Source organism: Diadema antillarum, unplaced genomic scaffold (assembly GCF_040938485.1).
Source record: "Diadema antillarum isolate AM-2024a unplaced genomic scaffold, OU_Dant_1.0 seq00001246_RagTag, whole genome shotgun sequence".
In the NCBI taxonomy this organism is placed as follows: domain Eukaryota; kingdom Metazoa; phylum Echinodermata; class Echinoidea; order Diadematoida; family Diadematidae; genus Diadema; species Diadema antillarum.
Window position 1 is genome coordinate 69,174 of NW_027272033.1, and position 26,431 is coordinate 95,604.

The 26,431-nt window shown below is 40.1% G+C and overlaps 1 protein-coding gene across 1 annotated transcript in view; it reads right to left on the reverse strand.

Moving 5' to 3' along the window:
• The window catches only part of LOC139745256 (transcription factor 12-like), a 159,050-nt gene that overhangs the window by 45,475 nt on the left and 87,144 nt on the right, over positions 1 to 26,431 (reverse strand). The window contains exons 5-6 of the mRNA XM_071655658.1: positions 22,199 to 22,298; positions 5,241 to 5,305 (exon numbers count right to left, since the gene is read on the reverse strand). Coding sequence (XP_071511759.1) covers positions 5,241 to 5,305; positions 22,199 to 22,298 — 165 coding nt within the window. The remainder of the gene's footprint in view (positions 1 to 5,240; positions 5,306 to 22,198; positions 22,299 to 26,431) is intronic.

The following is a 26,431-nucleotide window of genomic DNA, read 5'->3' on the forward strand; positions in this document are numbered from 1 at the left end:
GAGTCCATAGGATCTTGGGCCATAAACCTGATGTGAGCTTTCCATGAAGGATTTGAGATATGTTGGAGGGGGGGGGGGGTGATGTCTTGCAACAGAAAAAAAACACAATTACCCCTCCCCCCCCCCCCTTCTTCGTCCAACGCTGCTAGTGTGCTAGTTAAATCACTGCTGGCGCATGCCTCTGCATTTATGAGGTCACTTAAAGAGTACAGCCGAATAGTAAAAGCTTGGTTACAAACCGGAATGAACTTTTTCAATTCACCCCACCCTCCATCCTTTACTCCTCTTTTCTTCATTCTCTCTCTCCCTTTATTTATGTATTTCTTTCCTTAAACTCTTTAATCTTTTTCTTACTTTACTCTACTTTTACCCCTTTAATCAGACCGAAAGGTAGTAGAACATGAAAGGTACGAAACATGAACTCTCAAATATGTTCTATGACTATGTACTTTACATACTTCTTCAGATTTGATTGGAATGAGAGTTTTTCAGTGACTCTGTTGTAGCATAAAATACCAGCAAACACACTTGCCCTTTAACTCTATCAGAAGAAATCAAAGAGAGACTTTAAATATGAGTTTTTATTTGAATCTTGGAAAAAATTCAGCTCTCTTCCTCTACTTACACACACACACACACGCACACACACACACACACACACACACACACACACACACACACACACACACACACACACACACACAAATGCACACAAACACACAAAATGATCTCTCTCAAAGGCGGTACATTCACAATGCAATGGGTTCAAGGCACTAGTACTAAGTTGAGCTCATCAACTGGCTCCTTTGGGTGCATTTACACTTAACTTTTTGGGCCATAATCAGCATTTTGAAACATGATTAGTGGCAAAAACTCACTGGCTCACTTTAATATACGAGCTGTGTCTAACTGCTGACTAAAATTGCACAAAAAGATGCATTTACGATCAGTGGTTCTCTCTAACCATGTTTACTGGGGAAGCATGAATGTATCACGTTTACGTTCAGCGATTCTCTCTAATCATGTTTACTGTGGAAGCATAGACGCAAAATACTGAATGCTGAACAGCTTACTACAATTTTTCAACAATGGTTTTAACAATACGCGGTGCATGTTCACATAATCAGCTCTTTCTCAAGCTCAAAAAACTTGATCATAAACAGTACCCCCATGAACGACGTTATGAATCAGTGTTTTGGATCAGCACTTCCAAATGCTGATTCTGCTACTGCAAATTGAGGATAAATGCATCCTTAAAGAAAATTTTCATAAAGATTACACATCTGAATAGCTCAGGAGGTCATGTGAAAAAAACAAAAAACTGTTTTACATCACAGCAAGGCCATTGACTTGCACATGTGGTTAAGATCTTTTCCCCCTCTCCGGAGTTTTTCTCCTCATTCAGAAATGAAACCTGTTGCTCCTCAAGTGCACCTCTTCCAAACAGGTGTATAAGGTAGTTTGCGGGCGAATCAAGATTCATTCCAATCATTCCACAGGAATCCGTGCCAAAAATGATCATTTTTAGTGGCAACAAATAACTTCACACTACTGTTATTACTACCTTGCATTCGTCTACCTTTTTTTTTTTTTTTTTTTTTTTGGGTGGGGGGGGGGGCATTGTTTGGGATCCCTTTTGCTAAAAGCACACCTATGGTGACAAACGTTTCTTGACTGGCTACAAAGCACTTAACTAACTGTTGATGTCTTGCAACAGGCATAGGAGGCACTGTAAGGCCTGGAACCTGACAAGGAGGGGTGGGGGGGGGGGGGGGGGTTGATCAGTTGTAACACGCATCATTGCCCCCCCCCCCCCCCCTTCCCGCTGCTGTCAGGTCGCAGTAGCTTGGGATTATGACTCTCTCTCCTCCTGACAACCTGCATCCTGCCTTAACCGACCAAGAATGTGACGACACGCATACCGCAGGTTGCTTAATACCGCCACCAGTTGCAAACTTCTTCACACCTTGCGTGAAAATTCACAGGCAAATTGTTTGCAAACAGAACAACGTGTCAGCGAGTACACATATACTTACACATATCAAACTTTACTGAAACCCCCCCCCCCCCATGGCTTTGTGGTTTTTAATGTTGCATATTTGTGTCACATATTACACACAATCTTTAATTTTAGCTTTCCATTAAACATCTCAAAAAGTTTGGGTTTTGCGGCTGTTTTAGGAAGATATTATTAAATTCACACAAGTGCTAGGTTCTTTTTAGACTATCTGGGGAAGAAGTTACCCTGGTATCACAAAGTAACACAGAGCAAGGTACAGACCACAAAGACCAAAGTCTGCTAACATGGATATGAGTATGTGGGAACAGGTAGCATATAACAATTTTCTCCACTAATAAAAAGTATCACGTCAGTCAACTACTGGTTTAGACTTTGGACCAAATTCTGCTTGAATACAAATTACATAATGGCCTCAATCAAATGACCACAAAACAACTACAAAAAGAATTTACAGAAAAAGAAAGATTTAAAAACAGAACATTTTAGAAAAAGTCTTGAGAAAGCAAAAAGTGACGTTCTGGACTTTGAGCTTGCAAAGGTACCCTCATCTTCATGCTGTAGCTGTACTTATTCCGTTCTGCCATCTTCATACCGGCTTGGATCTCTCTCTCCTTCACTAGACAATTAATGACGCCGCTGACGAGAATATTAATAGCTCAGAAATCTCTGGCAGCCTGCTAAAATAAAAAAGAAAAGAGTGGGGGGGGGGGGGGGAGGGAGAGGGAGGTAGGGGGTGGGGAGGGGGGCGGGGATGGTTCTTGTCTCTTCTGTTCTACCTAGCCTGTGCGGAGGGGATGCCCCCGACCGCATGCCAAGTCAAATTAGCGGTGGCGCCCACTAACAGCTGGCTGGGAGATTCCCCCCAAATGAAACACCTGTACCAAAACATCTGCGCCATTTTTTTCCCCTCTCTCTCTCTCTCCAGTTTAACTATATCAGAGAATGCAGATAGAGAAGTAGTTCGGTAGTTTGGGGCGAGAGGGTGAGAGAGAGATCCATGCCGAACACGGTGAATCGGTAAGCTCCCCTGCAAATCCACCCGATTTAGACTGCGTCACATTCTGATGTTTGTGGTAGGACGGAGCTAAGCCCGGTTAATGTTTTAATAGCACTAAATTGAGGGATTAGGGCCCTGAGCATCCATTCAGGACAGTGATGAACTGCCCTGTCTGCTGCCACCAAGAGCACTTAACTAACCAAACAATGACGATAATGTCACCGTGCAGGAAACTATGTGTTGTAACAGAGACGATATGGCCAGAATTTCTCCATCTACATCATCGTGACAACACGCTTGATATCTTAATGGAAAGCTTGACATATAATCACATCATATTGTAGCTAAATTTCAAAATCATTTATGCTTTCATCAATGATCCTACTACATTTGCAAGATGGACAATAATCATAAAATGACTATTCGAAGTATTTTTTGTTGCACAAAATGCCCCGACTGCATGTTGACTAAACACAGCTAAGTTTGGATAATACTGTGTTTATTAGCATCAGAGATATCAATTAGCAAATTAATGAATTCATACACTTATCCCACAACTTTTATTTGCCCATAAGAGGTTACATCTCACAATGATGTGTAGCAATAAGAGAAAGTATCTGTTACAACAAACAACATCTGTCTTCAAATGTCTAATTCTGTTTCATAATCCTGCAAAGAATACTCCTTATGCTCTAAAAAGAAAAAAAAAAAACAATTGTTGAGTTTGATGACAGTTATGAAAGGTATACATGTATTCATGAGGAAAAAAATTGCCAGATAGTTTGAGGTATCATCTTTGGCACTGGAATTAAAACATGCTTTTGAGGGCGTGTGATGCTCTCCTGTGCGCTCAGGTTGTCGCGGCAACCACAGGGGGTTGGATTCACTCACTTGTTCAACATCTTCTGAAGCAGTGACATCCCAACCCCGGCTTCCTTTCCCTCACTCCTCCCCTCCTCCTCCTCCTCATCCTCTCTGGCAAGGGTGTAAAGCTAATCAACCTCTGTCCAGCTGGAGCTACCAAAACCCCCTTTTCCCTGTCGCAGGCTCTCGACTTGAAGCTCGCCGCGGGCTGTTCCCGTGACGACCACACGCCCGGTAAGATTTCCCCTGGCTGTCAAGTTTACGTTCAAACTGAACAAGCGATACACATGTTGTTTTCGCTGGCGCCTCTCCAAGAAACCTCAGATCCATGCTTTTGTGGGTCTCCAATAAATGTTGAGTAAAAAAGCCTTTGCGATCCCGTTTCATTCATACTCTTCCCTTTTTCTCTTTACTCTGCTGCTTTCTCATTCAAGTTCTTGCACTTTCTAGCTCTTTCTTTTTCTTCCTCTGTTTTTTCTTGGTGAGCACATTCTTTTACTCGTCCATTCTCTCAAGTTTCCCGTTTCTCCAAATGTTTCTCATGACCCAGAATGATTTTTAACTTCAAGAAGCTTGAACGTTATGAGTTAAGAAGAAACATTAGACTTTTCTAGGATTAACTTCACTATTTTCTGTGCGATTTTTAAGTGCATTAATTTCTTTTTATTGCCTATTCGTAAGTTGTGTTGTACAAATACGCATACAGGAAAGTTTGCGACGATCCTTGTACGATGGCACTAAATTGCTCACTTTTTCATTCCATCTTTCCTTGAATACCATGAGCTTTTCTTGGTGAGTTTGGTATCTCAGCTCAAAGATGCAACGACCCCCTAAAGTCTACCTCGCATGTGTAGGACAGTATGCGACAGTGCACAAACGTATCGAGCATATTCCAGACAGCAGCATCAACTGCTGATTTTGCATTCACTGTGTCTCTACCCGACAAATATTATAAACCCACATGCAAACAGTACATACCCATATACACACAAACACAAACACACACACACACACATGCACCATAACATTTATACATTTATGAAACAAAGGCAACACAAAGTCATTTCAACCATCGTTTGATTCTTCTTCTCGACGCCGCACCATCCTGCCTCGGAAAAGTCCACTCTGTGCTGGGAGGTGATGCAGCCTTGCATTGGACAAACACAATACACTCTTCCGCGTACTTGACCACGGAGTGCTAGGTACACAACCCCTCTCCCTCCCACCCTCCCCTCCCTCTCTCCCTCTCTCTGACCATCTCGAGCACAATAAACACTCTAGGGGGAAGGGGAAACACACACTCTGGGGCAGAGCAACAGAAATATTCGGCCCCTCCGCCGAGGAGATTGCCCAACTTACCGGTCCTGCGGTGTCTCTTGATATTGAGGAGTACGACGGCATTGAATACAAGTCTTTGGATTTCCCTGCAGTGGAGAAAAAAAAAAAAGAAATGAAAAGGGAAAAAAATGAAGAGTATTATCACAGTTTAATGAAGCAGCTGAAGTAGAAATAAGGGTTATGCCAAGTATTATGAAAATACCATTAAAATGGGTCAATAGTCAATAACTGCTGTTGTAGAAAGGACCATCTCATGGGAATCTATTGTACTGCTTTGAGATATCATACATGATGAGCACATATTATTACACAAAGTGTCTTTTGGTTATGCTGACATTCATAACATGAATGGTTTACTCAGGTTTTCCTACATAAAATGGTAAACCATGTGCTCCCTTTTTAACCCTTGGCCATTCACCAAATGGGCATTTGGAGGCTCTTTAACATCTCATCATAGCTTCACACTCTTGGAGAAGATTAAAGATAAAAATGATGCCAAAGCACTAAAATAATATGGAAATTGTTTCCTAAGTAAAGAAACTTAGTACAATATTGGTATTTGTTAACAATACTGATTGGTCTACGATACCTTTCACTTAATGACACGGATATTCTACAAGGCATTCATCAAAGACGTTTATGTGCACAATACTCATAATTATGAATGCGTTTCTTTCATATAATTTCTCTTTGGTTCTTTTCCATTCCATCCATGCAGGGTTTTGTATTTGGCTCATTTTTCTACCATTTCAGACAGGATATGAAGACATAACCTCGGGCAAGGTCTTCGGCTAGAGGATAGTACTGAAGACCCAACAAACATTATCACAATTAATGTTTGTACATATGAAATGTGGCACTCCTGTTTTCATCTATCAAAAATGTGGAAAACAGGCATATTTACGCTTGTTAGCATCTGTCAGAGATGGATATTTTTTCGGCTAAATTTGTCACATCTCTGTGAACCCCCCGGGGTGCGCAATAAAAAAATGCAAACGATTACAACAGTGGAGATGTCAAATATTATTATCCAATTTTACGGGAGACCAGCCGCGGTGGAAGCGCAGTTTTGCAGCAATTGTGGTCAAGGGGGCACAATCACAAGGCACACAGGAAACGGAGATATGAAAAGGATAAAGGGGAGAAAATTTCCCCTCTCTCAATCTGTAACCCCCTTGTTTTCTGTCAAATCTCATGTAATTGCCTAATCTCTCTCTCATTCTATTAGGCGAAATATGCACGGGCAAAGAAAAAAAAAATGAATATATCCAAATATAGCCTACAGGAAAGGGGGAAATGATTACAATTGGAAGTGGAACCTAGATTGCTCGGTAGATCGGGCGCTAGCGAGTGTCTCATTTCCCCGACCGCGCGAGGCAAAAATCGGAGGGAGGATATAGACAATAACCACGGCGAAAGAAAACATCTGAGAGCAAGGAGAGGGAACAGCGCGCAGGCCGTCTGGTCCACTGGGGGACAAGAGAGCGAGCCGAAGGAGCAGCGAAGGAGCTGGGCAAGATAGAGGGCGATAAAGGAGGACCTGACAAGTGTCTGTACATCCAAGCGCTTTCCTCCCAACGAAAATACAGCTTAATGAAACATCCTGGCTGGTAAAGCCTTTGGATAAACATTGCCAGAACTGGGGAAATTGTCTGTGATGTGATGACTCCATAAAAAGACTCGCCGGGGTACAATAACTGCGCGTTCCTTTACAGGTGCATCGCCGTACCAGACATAGAGGCGCATTCCCCCCGAAAAATTTCCTTCCTCAAGCTCCACAGAGCATTTGATGAAATGCAAGATAAAATATTTTTGAAAGTAGCCCAAAGAATCAATTAGTGGACTTTTCTTCATCTAGTTTATCTCCTCAGTGATCTTTCTAACAAGAATGGTCTTTTTCTTCACAAGACATGTTTCTAGTAGCATTTCAATGTCAGCATGATGAACATGTTAAGAAGAAAACTTTGCGGTTTACTTGTCACTCAAGGTAACAGGACTAACGAGCACATGCCACTATTAGCCTGAGGTATTAAATCAAAATGCCAAATTGAAATTGGGAAGAAACCTCAAGTTCACCATTACCTGAGATGACCTTTGCATAAGAAAACTTTTATCACAGGGACAAAGCATCAATACCTCATTAACAAAGCACCAATCATAAGTGTAATTACACACCGTCGCAAAATGACATTGTAAATGTTCGGTGGCTGATGACAAGACGTTATTTCGCCAAATCTCAAAGGTACAATATGAATGATTGCTTCCAATGATTAGTCTTACTCATCAGACTGTACTCAGTTTAACCAATTGCTTCTCAGACTTGTGTGTACTCTGTATTGTGTCTATGACAAATTGTTATGTCTCAGGGATAACAGGTAAAATTCAACTCATACACATCTGCTCTTTGAAACTGTCACTGGATGAGTATACCACAAGGGTACACATGATCCAGTTTTGGAAATACCGAACATGCACATATTTCACAGCAGTTTTGCTTTTGCAGATTTCGGCAGCAGACTAATATTTGTGAACTTCACACGAAGCATGGATATTGTATTTCACAAGGGCACTGTTTATTATCAAAAAGGTAGGAATCGCTATCTTTGCTTCTTGATATATATGAAATAATACTTATTACTCATTTTGCCATTGTGGTTCTAACAATGATTATTACACATCATGAATTTAGCTTCCAAGAAATTGTCTTGAAAGTCCCAGTTCACAGAAATAAATCAGGTAAAACATGTTTATTGTCAAAGATGAGGTCCGTAAAATCATTCAAATGTACAAATACCCTTTTACTTTCTAGGAAGACCCTTTAACACCTGGTTTAATGTAAAAACGATCACTGTATGTCTAAGCTGGCATCCATACTGGTATTGGTCTCTGAAGCTTAAAATGGCAAAGAAATCACAACTTAACAGTCTGACTCAAACATTACATGATCATACTTTGTCATGATCCATTCTCCAGATTTCCTTTCCCAACATACGAGTACAATGTTGCTAAATTCATATTGTTAGTGACAACTAACCACAGATCAGGAAATGGCCCACAAATCATGTAACTTTCGTCTTGTTTCCCTTAACATCCTGACTCTCGTCATTGTTTCCATGTCTTCCCACCCCTCCCATACCAACATTCTCTGACTCCCCTCACCCAGCCGAAACAGCTCCCCTAGGCAAGTGAATAATTATTTTTTAATGCCCGCCTAATGAGACACTGGCATGGATGGCTGGCGAGGAGGGGGCTGAATTCACACTCAGCTAGGGGTGTCATGGGGGACGGGCCATGCGCTGGTATTTGGATTCAGCGAGGTCTAGCGTAACCCATTAACGATTCAAGGACGCCGCTTACGTGTGGGGGTAAAGGGGATGTGCGGCCGAGGCGGCAAGAAACGCTTCAGCTCCTCCCAAATTTTGATGTGTGAGAAGAATCATTTAGCCTACAAGAAACAGGCATCAATGCATCACTGGAGACATATTCTTCACAAAAACAACATTCCTACATGCACTCCCTGTATCTACAGAAATGACTCTCCTGTGAAACAACTTAAGCAAATTTAATCGTATTGTGTCATTTCAAGTATTCAAAATTTCTTAGCATTTACTTCCATTTTGAGGGACAGTAATGGCCATATAGACATCATCGTATCTGTAGCATGGATAACATTACAATCCTTGTATATCCTCCAGCACTAGAAATCTTGAACACTGTGAGAGATTCAAAACCTGCTCAGCAGAGTTAAACCACAACTTAAAAAGAGAGATTTGGTTATCCACAGATTACAGATTCATCCTTCAATGCCGTACTATGTTTCACTGGACCAACACCATCTATCTGTTCCATGACATTTGCTCCTGTGACAATTGCTCCCATGAAATATATCTGCTTGCTAAGCCAAACACAAATTCTACCCACAAACATAACCCTAATCCTAGTCCTCACATCAAACTATACCTAAAACCCAATCACAACCCAAACCGTGTCCCTAAATCCTTGGAGAAAATAAGATTGGAGCGAATGTCGCAGGGGCAAATGTCGTGTCACCCATCCACCATTTCATGGACACATAAGAAAGTCTTGATACTGATGAAGTCCTGACATAAATGTTGGCAGTCCTTAGAAAGTAATCCACTACTCACAGCTAACGATTATCCGACTCTTGAATTGTTAGACCATCATGTAGCAAACAAAAGTGTAAAACTTTCACTTTACAAAAGATACACACATCTATGTGTATCTTCTAGTTATGCAGGGCAATGCAGGAAAATATTTTTAAAGATTGTGACACCTCCACTTCTGAAAGTGCTATGAGGCCACAGGTAATAAGAACAACCCTCTGTGGCAAGTTGTTTCAAAATCCTATGGCACCTCTTTACCGCTGTTATCCAGAATGGCATTTGAAAGGAATATAGAGTTCTACCTGACATCAAGATTACTGAAATGAAATTGTCAGGAAAAACTGCACTGACAAACAAGCAGCGGAACGATAAGAATCAAACCTACCTGAACCCATGTTTCCTTGAATTTATTGACAACTTCCTCTCAAAAATTGAATTTACTAGATATGCCTAAACCCGAACGAGCCCCTGATCGTAGACCAGGGTTCACTGACTGGCACTATCCGGTAGGAATTTCACGTGTTGCCGTATTCTCAGAATTATTCTAAGGCTCTTTGCAAACCGTTTTCATGATCACTCGCAAACTGAATGAGATTATAATATCCCATTCCCCTGAAGAGTGGGGTGGTGCACAGGCTGGTTTGCCGTTTGTGGAAAACTTCCCAGAATTTACTCATGTTCGTACGTACCAGCGCTGTTTTCATTCCAGGAAATGTAGCCAAGATTCATGAGGGGTTCCACCATAATATTCAGGGCAATGGCTGCACACTGTTGGTTCTCCAAGTGTCCTGACTTGCATGCGCAAGAGAGGTCATAGTATGTCACATCCATTAGATACAGAGTATTATGCGATTAAGTGATCAAAGTCATTTGGCAATTTGGCCACCTACCTGTCTTTAGTGGCCACCTGTCTACTATGGTCAGTACCCTTATTTCCCTTACGTGGTCATTATAACTGAGGTTTGGCTGTATTTTTGTAACAGATACTGAAATTTGCGACTTACTCATATATCAATTGACAATTTTTCAAAACCAAAATCTATCATCAAAAATTACATGCACTTGAAACATACACAAAAGGATATATGAGCAATGATGATACACAGATAAAGTTGTCAATAACATTGTCATTATTCGAAAATGGCACTGCAATCTACAAAAAATGCAACCCTTTTTGCTTGCAGGTAATGTATGTAGCAGCACCTTTAAAACAGCCCTAAGTTATACAACAAATGAATGAAGACTGCTAGTATGTTTGTCCTAGGAAGGTGGGGGGGGGGGGGGATAGAAAGAAGCATAGAAAAAGGGAGAAGGAATGAGGGCAATTCTGAGGTCACTACCATGATCGCGCCAGGAGAAGAAATTAATTAGCATGACGCTCTGATTGCTGATCTGGTAGCTTGACCTGCAAAATTCGGGCTACTAACTCCACTGGTGAGAAGAGAGTGAGTCCCTTGCCGATCGACCAAAAATGGCTCTAATTAAGATGCTTATCAAATATCGTTTCCCTCGTAAGCGTTTCACGCATATGACTGGAATCCTGATCACCACAAAGCTACGACAACTCGCATAGGCACCAAATCGCATCGTCTCTGACGCAAACAATCACACTGTTAATTGGACGGAAACTGATAATTACAAATTACAAAACCTAGCGGGGGGGGGGGGGGGAGGATGGAAAGCCACAGTTTAACACATGGGAAAAATCTGCAATACTCCACTATTTGCAAACTATGATTTGCCAAAATATGCAGTGTTTATCTTTACAGGCATTTCCCGACTTTCGCTTAATTGAAGGAAAAGACAACCATCTTCCTTTCCCGCTGCCAGAATGCTGATGCAGCCAGTCCTTTTAAATACCTTCAAAAAGCTCTGTTTACATGTTATGTTGCCATGGCAATGCACTGTGGTCCTTATTGTCACAACTGCCCTTCTAATACATCAGATTTCGGCTCTCCTGCATGGGGATGACTGGAATTGGGTACAGCGCAAATGATTCACTTCACTTCAAATCTAAATTTGCCCCGTTTCAAATTTGGGGAGATTTATTACACAATGACGGTTTGGAACAACCACAGGAAATCACTTATTGTCCTACAGGGAATGAATGAATCTCATATCCTAATACCTTTAATAACAGCAATCACAAAGCCAAAACGAGATTTTTTACTGATAGATGGCAAAATTTTGCTTGAAGTGGTATGAATCAACATTTGTACGATTCCACTTCATAACAGCAACAGCTCAGGCAAGATTCCATTAACCTGTGTCATACTAACTACTGTGCTGCAACATGATTCACTACGACTGCAACAACAACAACAACGAAATGATCACTTTCAACATAGATATCAAGTTGGCATCTAATTTAACACACAGCCAACTTGTACAGTGAGTCATTGCCATGGTTGGTGCAATTGTTGCAAGTGACCATGGATGCATGAGACAGGTTATTTGTAATAGAAATTAACCCACACACTTCCAACACCTGAAAATTGTACTGACATGGTACATAAAAATGCATTGCCAATGGCACTGAGAGTTAATGCAAGGAAATCAAAAGTAAACACGATGACAAAGGTGGTACGCTGTTTTTCTGACCAGAAATGAATCCATGGTATCCTCTTGTGTGTATATCATGTGTACCATCTTCTTTAATATACCATCAACCCTTTTCCCTCAGGAAATTTAGGGCTTGACACTAAACTTTTTTCTCTGGTGATCCCAAAAAGAAATGCATTGGCCCGAGATGAAAGGAAACATAACAATTCATTTTGCATCCTAGTTGCCTGATCAGGCCACAAATTGTTGTTTTTGTTTTCTGTTTTTGTTTTTGTTTTGTTTTGTTTTTTGTTTTTTTTGGGGGGGGAGGGGATTTGGTGGCCCTACATCACTTTTTAATGGCCCCACGCCACTGCTAATGTTGAGCCCTGCAATTGCACAAAGGGGAATGATACATCTAGTCTGCCCTATACCAGTAGTAACCCTCTTGTGAAGATCATGTCAATTTCTACTTATCCCTACCCTTAAACTGTTCTTACATGCTACAGAGCTCCATTTCAAATCTGTCTTATGAGTTTAAATGCTTGTAGACTGAAGAGGAGGCTAAGAGTACAGACAGGAGCAATATTTCTGTGACACCCCCCCCCCCCTCCCAATTGCAGGGGAATGCATGGGATAGCTAGCCCTAAACTGGGGCGCACTAACAGCCAGTAGCCTCAAAAATCAGCATGGGTCCAGCACCAACGATGCCTTAAAGGACAAGTTCACCTTCTTAAACATAAGGATTGAGAGAATGCAACAATATTAGCAGAACACATCAGTGAAAGTTTGAGGAAAATTGGACAATCGATGCAAAAGTTATGAATTTTTGAAGTTTTTGTGTTGGAACCGCTGGATGAGGAGACTACTACAGCTTGTGAGTCATATGCGTACAACAGTGTAAAGAAAATGTAAAAGAAAATTCAACATATTTTCACTTTTTTCGCATAATAAAAGAGCTCTTGACTTGCCTCTTTCTAAAGGCAGGGGGAATAATATTGCCCATAACATTTGTTGGTAACGAGTCAGGGGAATGTGTACTTTTTTCAAAAGATGGAATTTTGTAAAATTCTCTTTATATTTACCCACGCCGATGAAAATCGGCAGGGGGTTATGTAAAGGGTTCCGTATGTTTGTTTGTTTGTTTGTTTGTTTGTTTGTTTTTTTGTTTTTTTTTTGTTTGTTTGTTTGTTTGTTTGTTTGTTTGTATGTTTGTTTGTTTGTTTGTTTGTTTGTTTGTTTGTTTGTGTACAAGATAACAAGAGAACGGGTAAACGGATTTGCACGAAATATTCAGGGAATGTTTGGATAATGACAGGAAAGAATCGATTAGATTTTGGTGATAATCGGTTGACCCTTGCAAAATAGTGACCTTGAAGTTTTGACCCCATGGTATAGTGACCATTCCGAAAATTTCCCGTTTCTCACTTTGCGATTTTCCGCTACCATACGAACACATAAACTCCCCAACGATCCGACTTCGCTGCTCAAATGTTCGTAAGAATTCCGAAATTTACGTTTAGGCCTATTTGAGGGACTATGTCCTTCTAGATTTATGAAAGTTCGTTCTCCGTCATCACAAACTGGCCCGTATTTTGATGATTTTTCAAATTAACATTGATTGTTTTTTTCGTTAGAGGAGCATTTTGCTCGGTCGCAGTCACACTGCACGATATGCGTGCTCAATGTCAATGCGTGTGCAAGGCCGCTGAAAATGCATCGCGCTCTACACTGTTGGTGCAAAATTGCACCGGGGACGTTGCGGCGCTCGTTGGTAGCCGAATACTGGTGCAGTAGACATTTGCATTCAACCCTTGCATTGAATAATTCCCGTAGACACTAATCATAGGGGTAATTGCCTAGGGGGTACGTAAATTTTGTTTTTCTTTTTTGCTTTTGTGGATACCATCAAAGATCGTACACTCATACGACCTTTGATATTTGATGATTTTTCAAATTAACATTGATTGTTTTTTTCGTTGGAGGAGCATTTTGCTCGGTCGCAGTCACACTGCACGATATGCGTGCTCAATGTCAATGCGTGTGCAAGGCCGCTGAAAATGCATCGCGCTCTACACTGTTGGTGCAAAATTGCACCGGGGACGTTGCGGCGCTCGTTGGTGGCCGAATACTGGTGCAGTAGACATTTGCATTCAACCCTTGCATTGAATAATTCCCGTAGACACTATTTCATAGGGGTAATTGCCTAGGGGGTACGTAAATTTTGTTTTTCTTTTTTGCTTTTGTGGATACCATCAAAGATCGTACACTCATACGACCTTTGATATTTGATGATTTTTCAAATTAACATTGATTGTTTTTTTCGTTGGAGGAGCATTTTGCTCGGTCGCAGTCACACTGCACGATATGCGTGCTCAATGTCAATGCGTGTGCAAGGCCGCTGAAAATGCATCGCGCTCTACACTGTTGGTGCAAAATTGCACCGGGGACGTTGCGGCGCTCGTTGGTGGCCGAATACTGGTGCAGTAGACATTTGCATTCAACCCTTGCATTGAATAATTCCCGTAGACACTAATCATAGGGGTAATTGCCTAGGGGGTACGTAAATTTTGTTTTTCTTTTTTGCTTTTGTGGATACCATCAAAGATCGTACACTCATACGACCTTTGATATCATCACACTCTCGGCTTGCTATAATCAAAATATCCCGTAAGAAAACGGCGTATTTCTCGATTTTTAGCGCTTTTTCCGCGACCCGTCGTGTAGACAATACTCTTAAAACTGGACTTAATTCGCGCGCGCTTGGAAAAGTTCCGATTCTGCACTTTTGACGGTGGAATTTGGGATTTTCGATGGATTTTTGGAGGAGACTTAAGGACTTTCCTGTACGTGAATGAGTGTTAATACCGTATGTGTAATGATGTGATTTGCGTGTGATGTGACTGTAGAACCAAAGATCGTACACTTCAGTGTACGATCTTTTGTAGAACTCACTGGCTGGTGATAAAGCACACTGGCAATTAAGTGGCCGAATTCTGGTAGATGACCGAATGCACATTATGTTTACCCCGACTTTGTACTTAGGCGTGGGTCTGCCGCCTTTGACGGCCCCTCTCTAGTTTGTTTGTTTTTTTGTTTGTTTGTTTGTTTGTTTGTTTGTTTGTTTGTTTGTTTGTGTACAAGATAACAAGAGAACGGGTAAACGGATTTGCACGAAATGTTCAGGGGATGTTTGGATAATGGCAGGAAAGAATCGATTAGATTTTGGTGATAATCGGTTGACCCTTGCAAATTCTGTGTGACCTTGAAGTTTTGACCCCATGATATAGTGACCACTCCGAAAATTTCCCGTTTCTCACTTTGCGATTTTCCGCTACCATACGAACACATAAACTCCCAAACGATCCGACTTCGCTGCTCAAATGTTCGTAAGAATTCCGAAATTTACGTTTAGGCCTATTTGAGGGACTATGTCCTTCTAGATTTATGAAAGTTCGTTCTCCGTTGTCACAAACTGGCCCGTATTTTGATGATTTTTCAAATTAACATTGATTGTTTTTTTCGTTGGAGGAGCATTTGCTCGGTCAGTTACACTGCACGATATGCGCGCTCAATGTCAATGCGTGTGCAAGGCCGCTGAAAATGCATCGCTCTGTACACTGTTGGTGCAAAATTGCATCGGGGACGTTGCGGCGCTCGTTAGTGACCGAATACTGGTGCAGTAGACATTTGCATTCAACCCTTGCATTGAATAATTTCCGTAGACACTAATCATAGGGGTAATTGCCTAGGGAGTACGTAAATTTTGTTTTTCTTTTGCGCTTTTGTGGATACCATCAAAGATCGTACACTCATACGATCTTTGATATCATCACACTCTCGGCTTGCTATGAGCAAAATATCCCGCAAGAAAACGGCGTATTTCTCGATTTTTAGCGCTTTTTCGGCGACCCGTCGCGTAGACAATATACTCTTAAAACTGGACTTAATTCGCGCGCGCTTGGAAAAGTTCTGATTCTGCACTTTTGACGGTGGTATTTGGGATTTTCGATGGATTTTTGGAGGAGACTAAAGGACTTTCCTGCTGTGAATGAGTGTTACCGTATGTGAAATGATGTGATTTGCGTGTGATGTGACTGTAGACCCAAAGATCATACACTTCAGTGTACGATCTTTGGTAACTCACTGGCTGGTGATAAAGCACACTGGCAATTAAGTGACCGAATTCTGGTAGATGACCGAATGCACATTATGTTTACCCCGACTTTGTACAAGGCGTGGGTCTGCCGCCTTTGACGGCCACTCTCTAGTTTCCTTATACTGTTGTACGCATGTGACATCTAAGTTATTCATACACTGCAGTAGTCTTCTCATCCAGCGGGTACTACACAAAAACTTCAAAAATTCATAACTTTTGAACGGATTGTCTGATTTTCTTCAAACTTTCAATGATGTGTTCTACTAATATTGCTACATTCTCTCAATCCTTATGTTTATGAAGGTGAACTTGTCCTTTAAAGGATTTTATGGTCCCTACGCAGGAGAGTCTACAGTATCGCGAATGCTGGGAGACAAAAGCTGCAACTCACTGAAATTTCCAAAAGAAATTTTTTTTTTCCAGAAAAGTTTGAAAATACCATTTCCAAAGGAAATGGGCGAGTATCAAGGAAGTCCACTTAAATAGGATACACAGGGAACCTTCAGAGTCTTAACCCCTGTTCAGACACAAGCCAGTTTATACCAAAACTTGATAAAGAAACAACGTATGAAGATATCACCGTACATATAGCCGACAGACCGTTCAAACGCTAATCTTGACCGTCCTGGAAAAAACGTTGTATAGATGTGCAGTATCTCACTGCGCAAGCTGTTATGGTCATGAGTGACAGGTAGGCCTATACTAGGGGCACCTTTTGTGCCCCCTCCCAGAAGCCCCGCCAAGTTATACCGTTCTACGGTTGCCATACATTCAGACGCGTAATGGATATGATGGAATGCTGATTCGTTATCGAATTCTAGTTTCAAAAGATGCTCTGACCATCGTTTTGTTAGTCAGCATTCAGATGTAGAAATTCATCACTGTTTTTTTTTTTTTCTACTATTCTATACATTCTCAAATGCCTTCATGGTTACTTTATAACACAATCCTGGGAATCAGGCAAAGTAGCCAGGAAAGATCTTGCACTCTGGTTAGAACAGATAGGTGATATATTATATACTGTAGCACTGCGTGACATCATCTGTCACGACAATACTGTAGTTGGCACGGTTCCCTTAGCTGACAGATACTGTGACTGATGTGGTCTGTTGGAAATGCAGTGATTACAAAGAGATCTTATTCCATATGTATGTTTTAAAGGCAATGTACAAGAGTCCATTTTAGAACATAACTTCATATCTCTCCCAGTACAGCCTTGGCTATAAACAGAATATATTTCTTTTGTAAGGAATATGAAGAAACTTCACTTTTACTGGCAATGAAAATGAATGTATTACCTTGGATTGAATATGTGAGCAGACTTCTACCAAAAAAATTAAAAGAAAATAAAAACAAATGAATTCTTAAAAATCCCTTGAAAAGACTAATCTGCTCAAGGAAAGCATATATGATAAATGATACAAGCATGGACAAAGGAAATTTAGAGTAAATACAATGGGATTTTGTTCATGCAATATCTTTTGCTATTAAGACAACAGCTGATTGCGGACTACAGATATTACATTGCACATACAATGTCTGTATACGTGACTCGATGTCTTTTTCCACATGGTCACAGATAGAATGGGAAATACAGTACACCATTTTTTAATACACCCCAACAAGTACACTGCATCATTAAGATGAAGCTTCGCAAAGCTATTAATTCAAAGTAACCTGTACAATGTTGTTGTTTTGCTTTTTTGAGGGGTATAATAGGAATATCACAGCTATTCATATCCCTGTCCATGTCTTCAGAAATCCCAGGGTCTCAAAACAGCTCAAATAGCTGGAAATTCAAGGACTTCACCTCAACTCTAAGATCGAGGCCAGCGTTTCACTCGCGAGGTTCCTTGACTGATTTTATTGATCAGTCTCCCGAACTGTAGCTGGTATGAGCATCTGCATTTAACACACAGGCTCATCTATTCATCGAATCTTGAGTGAATGAATGCAAATTGTCAGTACTTCACAACATGCAAAATAATACTTTACTAGTTTTTATAGGCACCTTAATGTAAAAATCTTCTTTTACAGACAATAAAGTTGTTGTCTTTTTTTTAATTGCCACATGAAAGAATTGAAAGTCGATATTAAAGGCTTTTCAAGGCTGATATGGAAATACTGCAACCTAACCATTGTCAAGGTTGGCTGGCATTTGTCAGATGTCTGACACGTTTCAGAGACAGATCAAACTCTCTCCTTGATTTGTCATTGAAATATTAAAAACCTGCTGCTCAAATTTCTTCAACGTGATGACGGTTCGCATCTCCCGGAAGCTAAAATGAGCACCAAAATTAGACCCATGTTCCACTCAACGTGTAAATCTGATTGTGGAGACTCTGATGTATATGAATAAGTACCATGATTAGTTAAACACCCTGCTCTTTGCAATGAATAAATAAAACTAAAAGCGAGATTTTTACGTGCATGAGTTGTTACTCTCTCACACACAGGACCTCCATTTTATGTCCTATCTGAGAGACAGAGTGTTTTGCCTCTTACTAAAGGGGACAGTATGATCACACACAATATCGCTTAGTGGGACCAGGGAATTGAACCGGGACATTTTGGATCATGAGGCAGACGCGCTACTGACTGAGCTTAACTCACCACCCTGCTCAATATAAAAGATAGTCATAGCATATTACAGTGCAGCAAAAAACAAAACAAAAACAAAACATGTGTTAGAAAATACCTATATATCTACAGCAAACTCTTATTTATCAAAACTAATCACAGTGCTCACCCAACAAAGTCTATTTTCTCTCACCTGATTGGTTGAAATCTTCACTCGCTTTTTACTCTGAGCTGATTCAGACCAAAGGCAAAGGCAACTTTCAAATCCTCTGTAATATCATTCTCAATTTACAAAGTAAGTATGTACACCATACAGGGGTCACAAGGTCAATGACTCCATCTGCGATCCTGTGACACACATCATGAGCAGCATCTGGAGTCAAAACGACCAGGATACCAGCTTCCCACCCCCTCCCCCAACAATTTTTGCCACTTTGTGAAAGTTTGACACAACCAGACCTTTAACCTGTCGCAAGGTGACCAGCTCGGTCTTTGAACACCTAATTAACATCCAGCGGGAATTGGAACCCGGGAGAAACACAAAATTTGTGCCACAAAAAAAAAAGACTATCAATGTCCAGAATTAATGTCCAAATTCTCCCCCTTAATTCCTGGACCACGTAGCTTTGAGATATTTTCATCCGCCTCTTAATTTGGCCGTGTTTTTGCAGGAGCGGGCTAAAATAACACAATTAAAATCAACAACGGTGAGGAGTGCACCAGCACCTTCTCAAAAAAAAAAGTTTTGTGGTATGCAGTTATAAAGAAACAAAAAAGTCCAAAATGACAAAGCTTACTCAACAAATATATTCAATTTCTCAGTGACTATGTAAAATCCCAAGAGTGCATTCTATCCCATCTCAAAACAAAGAAATCCAGTTATCTTGGGCACTGACACTACCATAGCTCTTGACTGAATTTCCATCGATGTCAGATCAGGCAAAAACACTCTGTCGGTCCTTCAATGAATAAACCCCTGTCTATCGTTTGTGAGAGGATATTCACATGTACCATGGCATTGCCGGTCAAAGGAAAGCGACTGGGTCTAATTCTATTGGTGCGATGTGAAGAGATCTCTTTGACAAACATCCAAAATTTGAACTGTGCCTGTATATCACAGAAAACTGCCATGACAAAATGTGCATATCAAAAGCTTGGGAGTATCAACCCATTGAAGATTACAGTGTAGTCCCAAGTATACTTGGGCAGGTGTCATTGAATAATGCATGTAATAGCTCAATCACGTCATCCTCAACAGGTTAAGATAACATGTATCAGATGTGTGCGTAAGAATCCATTTTCATTACCATTACAGATCATTTACTTCTTATGATCAATCCAAAAAGATAAGCAAATAAATGAATACATAGAAACAAGTTTCTCAGCTGATTTAGTTCATTATAGAATTATTTCATTACACAGTCATCCCATACAGAGAGCGATATCAAATCCCACTCAAGGGGCAATTACAGTGTATGTTCAACAGAAAGTGGTTTATTTTCAAAAGTTGTTAGTGAGTACAAACAAACTATTCCCACAGCAAGTTAAATGCAGCTGTTTTGGTAGTCATAAGGGTGTTTTATTACCAACATCTCCAAATTTCACAAAAATTTGCCTGGCTGTTGTTTACAGGGCATTTAGGGTAGTCACTGGAAAAAAAAACAACAATGTTAGCAGGGGTTATAAATGTCGATGAAGGAGTGTCTGGAACGAAGGCTAAACAAGCCAGGCAGGCCAAGAGACAGAGAGGAGAGACCTATGCAATCCCTTTCATACTGGATGCATTGTGGGGTCAGTTACACTCAGAGTAACTAGATAAAGACCATGACTATAGTTACGTTCAAACGACAAGCCTTAACCTCGAGGCTAAGCTTGTAGTTAGGGACCGTGAAGATGCACTCGTAGTTAGCTAACCGCGAGGTTAGCTCGATGTTAAGAGCCACGCGAAATCTTATGGTTAGCGCTCTAACCACGAGCCCCGGGGGGTTCCCACTCGTAGTTAAGCACCGTGTGGACACAAAAATCAACGCACTCAAAGGGGTAGGAATTTAACCTCGAGGTTAAGATTTGTCGTGTGGACACACGTCGAAGTTAGGGGGCAGGAGCTTAACCTTGAGGTTTCCTAACCTCGAGGTTAGGGCTTGTCGTGTGAACGTAACTAGTGAGACTCCACATTGGAGAGCACCCAGAAGGACCAGAAAGGATCTACCCCACTGCTCCACAGTTTGGCGCCATGGGGGCTCAGTTTCAGGAATTGTCAAACTTTATTTGCAACGTTCAAATGCAAGTAAAAAAACAACAACAAACAAAACAAACAAAAACGCCCCAGTAGGCCTACACAAAAGAATAGAGAATGTGTTGTCACTTAAAAAAAAAAAAAAAAAAAAAAATATGAACAATCATCACTATGCTGATACATAATTTACTGACTGGTTTATTCTAACACTTACTACCTATGGGATATAATATGGAGTACATATGGTAGATCCAGTCACTTACAAATGTTCACTTATGTAATTCCAAAGCACTGGCATTCATTTTCAACCAGAATTTTAGCATTGTACACAATATCTGGTGGCACAGAAGAACATGCAGCTTAGGATTTTCAAACTGGATGCAAACAGAGTGCCTTTCAGCTAAAGGAATGTGATTGTTCAACATCTACTTTAGACAACTTGGGGATACCCCCCCCCCCCAAAAAAAAAAAAAAATTGATCTTGAAATGAGAAATTTGGACAGGCGCTTCATACTGTGTATAGATACACAGTATATTTTGCATTGTTTATATTTTCCCAACTTTCGCAATTAGACTGGTATTCACAAAATGTAAAACTACGCAATGACGTTGCCTCTTGTAACAAACATGCCCGTGTCTATCATAACACAAGATTGGACTTTACTAACTTTTCTCCTGAAAAAAGGATATACATATTTCCCATTCTGTCACTTTAGTTCTCTGTCATGAATTTGGATGATGTTCGTTATTCTAAAGGTTTGTTTATCCGACAATGGAATGAGGTTCGTTATTCCAAAGGTTCATTTTTCTAAAACAAACAAATTCCGTACACCTAAAGGTAGTGGCATTATTCCGAAGGTTTGTAATTCCAAGAAATGAAATAAGGTCATTAGATCATTAAGGACTTAATTTTTGACTAACCAACCTTATGAATAACGAACTGTAACCATGAGGTCAATTGCGCATTAAATTGTCGTAAAGGTAAAGTACTGTATGTGATGTATACACCCTACTCACTCTGAAGAAGGAACAAAAGGAAGAATGTGGTCGTAAAACGAGCTAACTCAATTTGAGTTCTTTTGAGATACTCGTGATTAAAGGGAAAATAACAAAATACGGAGTATACCTTTAAGAGTATTTCTTGCTATGTTATGAATGAGATGTCACTGGAAAGGATTTACTCTGCTCTATCTGATGATGTACTTTAATACTTAAAGTGATTTAAAATGGCGCTTAACCAATTTTGCGATCAAGCTCTTCAAATATATCTAGAATCACAATTCCCCGATATAACTGAAATGCTCGTAAAAATTCAATCTCACTGCAGTAGCGCCCTTACCCATGAGAGAACTGGATGAATTCATGTAGCTTCCTTCCATCCCTCGTGAGCTGATGCTGTCACTGTATGGTGTGGGTCCATGCCCATGCTCGTATGGTACCTGGATGACAAATGGAAAGAGAGATGTAGAAGAGAGAGTAATATATTATCTCACAACTCTACATTATCTAATATATCATCTCCCAACAATTTGAACAAAACATTCTCCTGTAACTCATTATATCCAAAACATAAAAGAAGAGAGTAGCAGTATCATACCATAAAAGGGTCTGAAACCCATATATAATGCACGAATTGATATTGTGCAGGAATATTAGAAGAGGTGATGTTTGAGGAAAATCAGACAATCTGTTCAAAAGTTATGACTCTCTCAAATTTCGGTGCCACCACTGCTTAATGACAAGACAACACAACAATTTGTGACATCTATGCATGGACAAGGATATACAGAAAATGTAAAGAGAATTTGGCAATTGTACTTTAGTGAAAAGTGCACATTCCTTCCTCTTGATACTGACATCATATGTAATCAAAGGGTAATATAATTCCCTCTGTTTTCTGGAAGAAACAAGTCAAGTGTTTATTATACTAGAAAAATTAAAATTAGGTGTTAAATTCTCTTATTTTCAATATATCATAGTCCATGCATGACATCACAAACTATAGTCTCCTTATCCACACCCAACATTGGTGGCCATAAAACTTTACCTCAAAACTTTTGAATGAATTACCTAAAATTTCACTGATGTGTTCTGTTAATAGTGCTGAATTCACTCATCTATATACATATTTTGATTTCATTCTCCTTTACAATGGAGAGACAGAAAGAGGAGGAAGAAGAAGGAGAGAGAGAGAGAGAGAGAGAGAGAGCACAAAAAGCACAAATCTACTTTTTAATTCGAACAATGATGATTAATGGTGGTTACGATTTCTCTTTCATTTTGTTACCTGAAGAGCAAAGAATCAAAGAGAACTATTTCTCTGATCACAGTAGGGATTAGCAAACCCATTAGCATTTATCAAGTGTGTACCAAAGAGAATTTTATGATACCTGAAGTGGGCAAAATAACCCAACAAACTTTTTTTTTTTTTTTTGGAAAATGAACCTGAAATCTGAGGTCAACCTTTATTTGTTAAGACATATTAAGCAGATCAGTCAACTACAGGTAACAATCCAACATAACTCATACTGCACAATCAAAGACACTACAGATGGGTGAAGTACATGTTGCATATAGCGCAATTATCATATCATCATACCACCCTTGTGCTGAAAGTTAATAAGAAAAATGACTAACAATTTGTATCTTCACTACCCATGTAGTAATTTTCATTATGATAGCTAGTTTCTCTTTATGATAAAAGTATTAAAATGGTGATATATTTTATAGAAGCATCAAATGTTACAGTGCATTACAATGATTCCAGACAGCATGGCAACAACTGCAATGCCTACAGTTGATTGGTTTTGGCTAATTGTTGTCAGGACAACTACATATAGTTGCACTACAAATTTAGAACATTGCAAATGCTGAAGGAAACTATAAACCTTAGAAGAGCAGAGTTATGCATCAACACAGAATGCTTTGGCAAACAGTTTCAAGTAGATGAAAATGAACAACGTGAAGCTTTACATGTAATTAGGCTGTATTGTTGTATTGTTAGATTACTGTTTGTTTGTTCAATTGTCCACCTGCAACTTAATATACTTTCAAGTTATATATCCAATCACAACGAAACTTTGTATTGTTCGCAGCAGTGAATAACTGTGTTACTACATGCAGTATCGTTTTCAGATATTCTTCCATTGTGCAGATCACTCGCCCAAGCAACCTTTAAGTACCAGGCACAATGAAGGCGTTTCATCAGGCTGCGATGACTTATTCTACGCCATGTCATCCCCTGACTGATAGGCTTTCGGCAGCCTTCGAGATGAATTTTAAGCGCAGAAGGTAATGGACCATCCACCCAACTATGACTAAAGAAACAACGAATTGCCAATAGTTCCTCTCTCCCCCACCCCACCTCGTCCCCCCCCCCCAAAAAAAAAAAAAGAAAAGAAAGAGGGAGAAGGGTGACGTCGATTATTGAGGGTCGGAGGAAAACAGAAATATAAGGCAATTAGTGCCAGTTCGTTCCACCTGGATTGCAGCTACGGCATAATTAATATCCATGTATCACGTTCGTGACTGCACGCTGGGTGATCAGGAACTGCCGACGGTCGGTCAGGCCAGGTCTGGTTAAGTTCACGTGTGACGCTGTTAATCTTATTAAGAAATCACGTTCATATTTGATGATTGTTTTGTTTACACACTTTTGGGGACATGAAAAATTGAATACTTGGTGAAGACCTTTCCACTAGCTGGCCAAAGAAATGTTCCAGAAATTTGTCAACTTCGTACAGTCCATTCGCCATAACAGATGCACGCACATTAATGGTGTTGAGTAAAAAACAAATATTTTGGGATAGAAAAATTGAAGAAGATATCCCCCTGATTGACAAATTGTTTGGTTTCGAAATGACAGACTGCCTAACTTTAAATCAAGGAATGAAAATCATTGGTCGGGAGATATATGCACTGGAGTGAACGCATTCGTGTGTTCAGGCACATGAGTGTTTCATGACATTCTCACCTTGGTAAAAGACCTCATAGCCTGTGGTCCCATTTACCTGAAAACATTTGTGCCTATCCTTGGTATTGATATGCCATTTTTCAGCAGAATTTGCGGCAGAATACATACAGAAATTATGATAATTATAGATATGATAACTTACTTACAATTACATAATTTTGCATACATTTCTACCATCTTGTTCATCTGATTTTACCCTAATTAACGGCCATTGGCACATGGTATGGACTTTGAATTAAAGCTAAAACTTGGTAGGCCTACTCGTAAGGGCTCAAAATTCATTTTAACCAATTTGAATTTGCTAGCAAATATGTAGGAAAGCTCAACCACGAAATTTGTCTGGTTGATGCAATTTGGCAGAAAAATGAGGTATTTCTGGTAGTATTTTGAGATCAAAAGTGTGAATTAATAAAAGTCGGTACACTGAACCCCTGTTCAAGCAGTAGTATTGAATCGCATGCAAAACGAGCAGCTGGCAATTAACTCTCACATGCAATTGATACCACTGTGGCCCGGTATATTGTTTAAAATCGGTGTGATCGCGTATGAAAAATCACGTAGTAAGCACGATCGGGTAAGCTCTGAGATTGTAGTACTTTCAATTAAGTTATTTGGTTACTATTTTGCATTTTCGTTGTTACCCAAGTGAAATTATGTTATTACAGCATTATTTCACACATTTCTTCTGCATTTGTGTATATCTTAGCACGATAGTCAACAGTTCTGCAGCCAATTATGAGTACTATGTTTTCACTATAAAGTGAAAGTTTTTCAGCACACGTAGTCATGTGACTGCCAGCAATGCCAGACGTCATCCTTCTATCTATTCCTCCCTTCACTGTTTGAAGAAGAGGTAAATGTTCATGTCAACTAGACCATGTTTACACTGCAAAAGGGAGCTGAACATACCGACCTGAACTGTGAACAAAGAATTACAGTGGCAGTACCGAGAAGCAACGTTTAAAAAAATAGATAGTTGTTTTACAGTGGCAGTACCGAGAAGCAACGTTTTAAAAAATAAATAAATCACTCGGAGGGGTGCGACATCAATCAGAAAGTTAATATTCACAAAAAATGATGTCTTTTTCTTGAGACACTATTGACATTAAGCTATGTAACTTGAAGACCATTATGCTTGGAAGTTCCACCTCTATACAACATACCTATGAGTGACTCCTTCAGGTCCTCCCCCCCCCCTTCCATGTGACTAGTACAATATGACAAAACTTTAAACAGACACATGAACCTAAAACAAGAAAATAAAAATGAAAGTGAGTGATATTGCAAAATGAAAACCGAGCACATACACATCCTGGTATCTCTAACAACACTTCATTTTGGCAGTCTACATTTGTCAATCAGCTCAAATTGCATACAAAAGAAATGGAGGACCACATTTGGCAGGTCTGTTAAACTGTTTTCCCCAGCTTCTCCCCACCCGTGACTAAAACAAAAGGGAAGAGAGAGCCGGGAGAGGATGGGGGAGGCAGCGAGATGGCGAGGGGTGGAGAGAGAGAGAAAAGTCCATCTCGATCACGCATATTAGGTTCGTTGTTTTACAGGATTTAAATCTAATATTCCGGAGTGCGCTCGAGATGC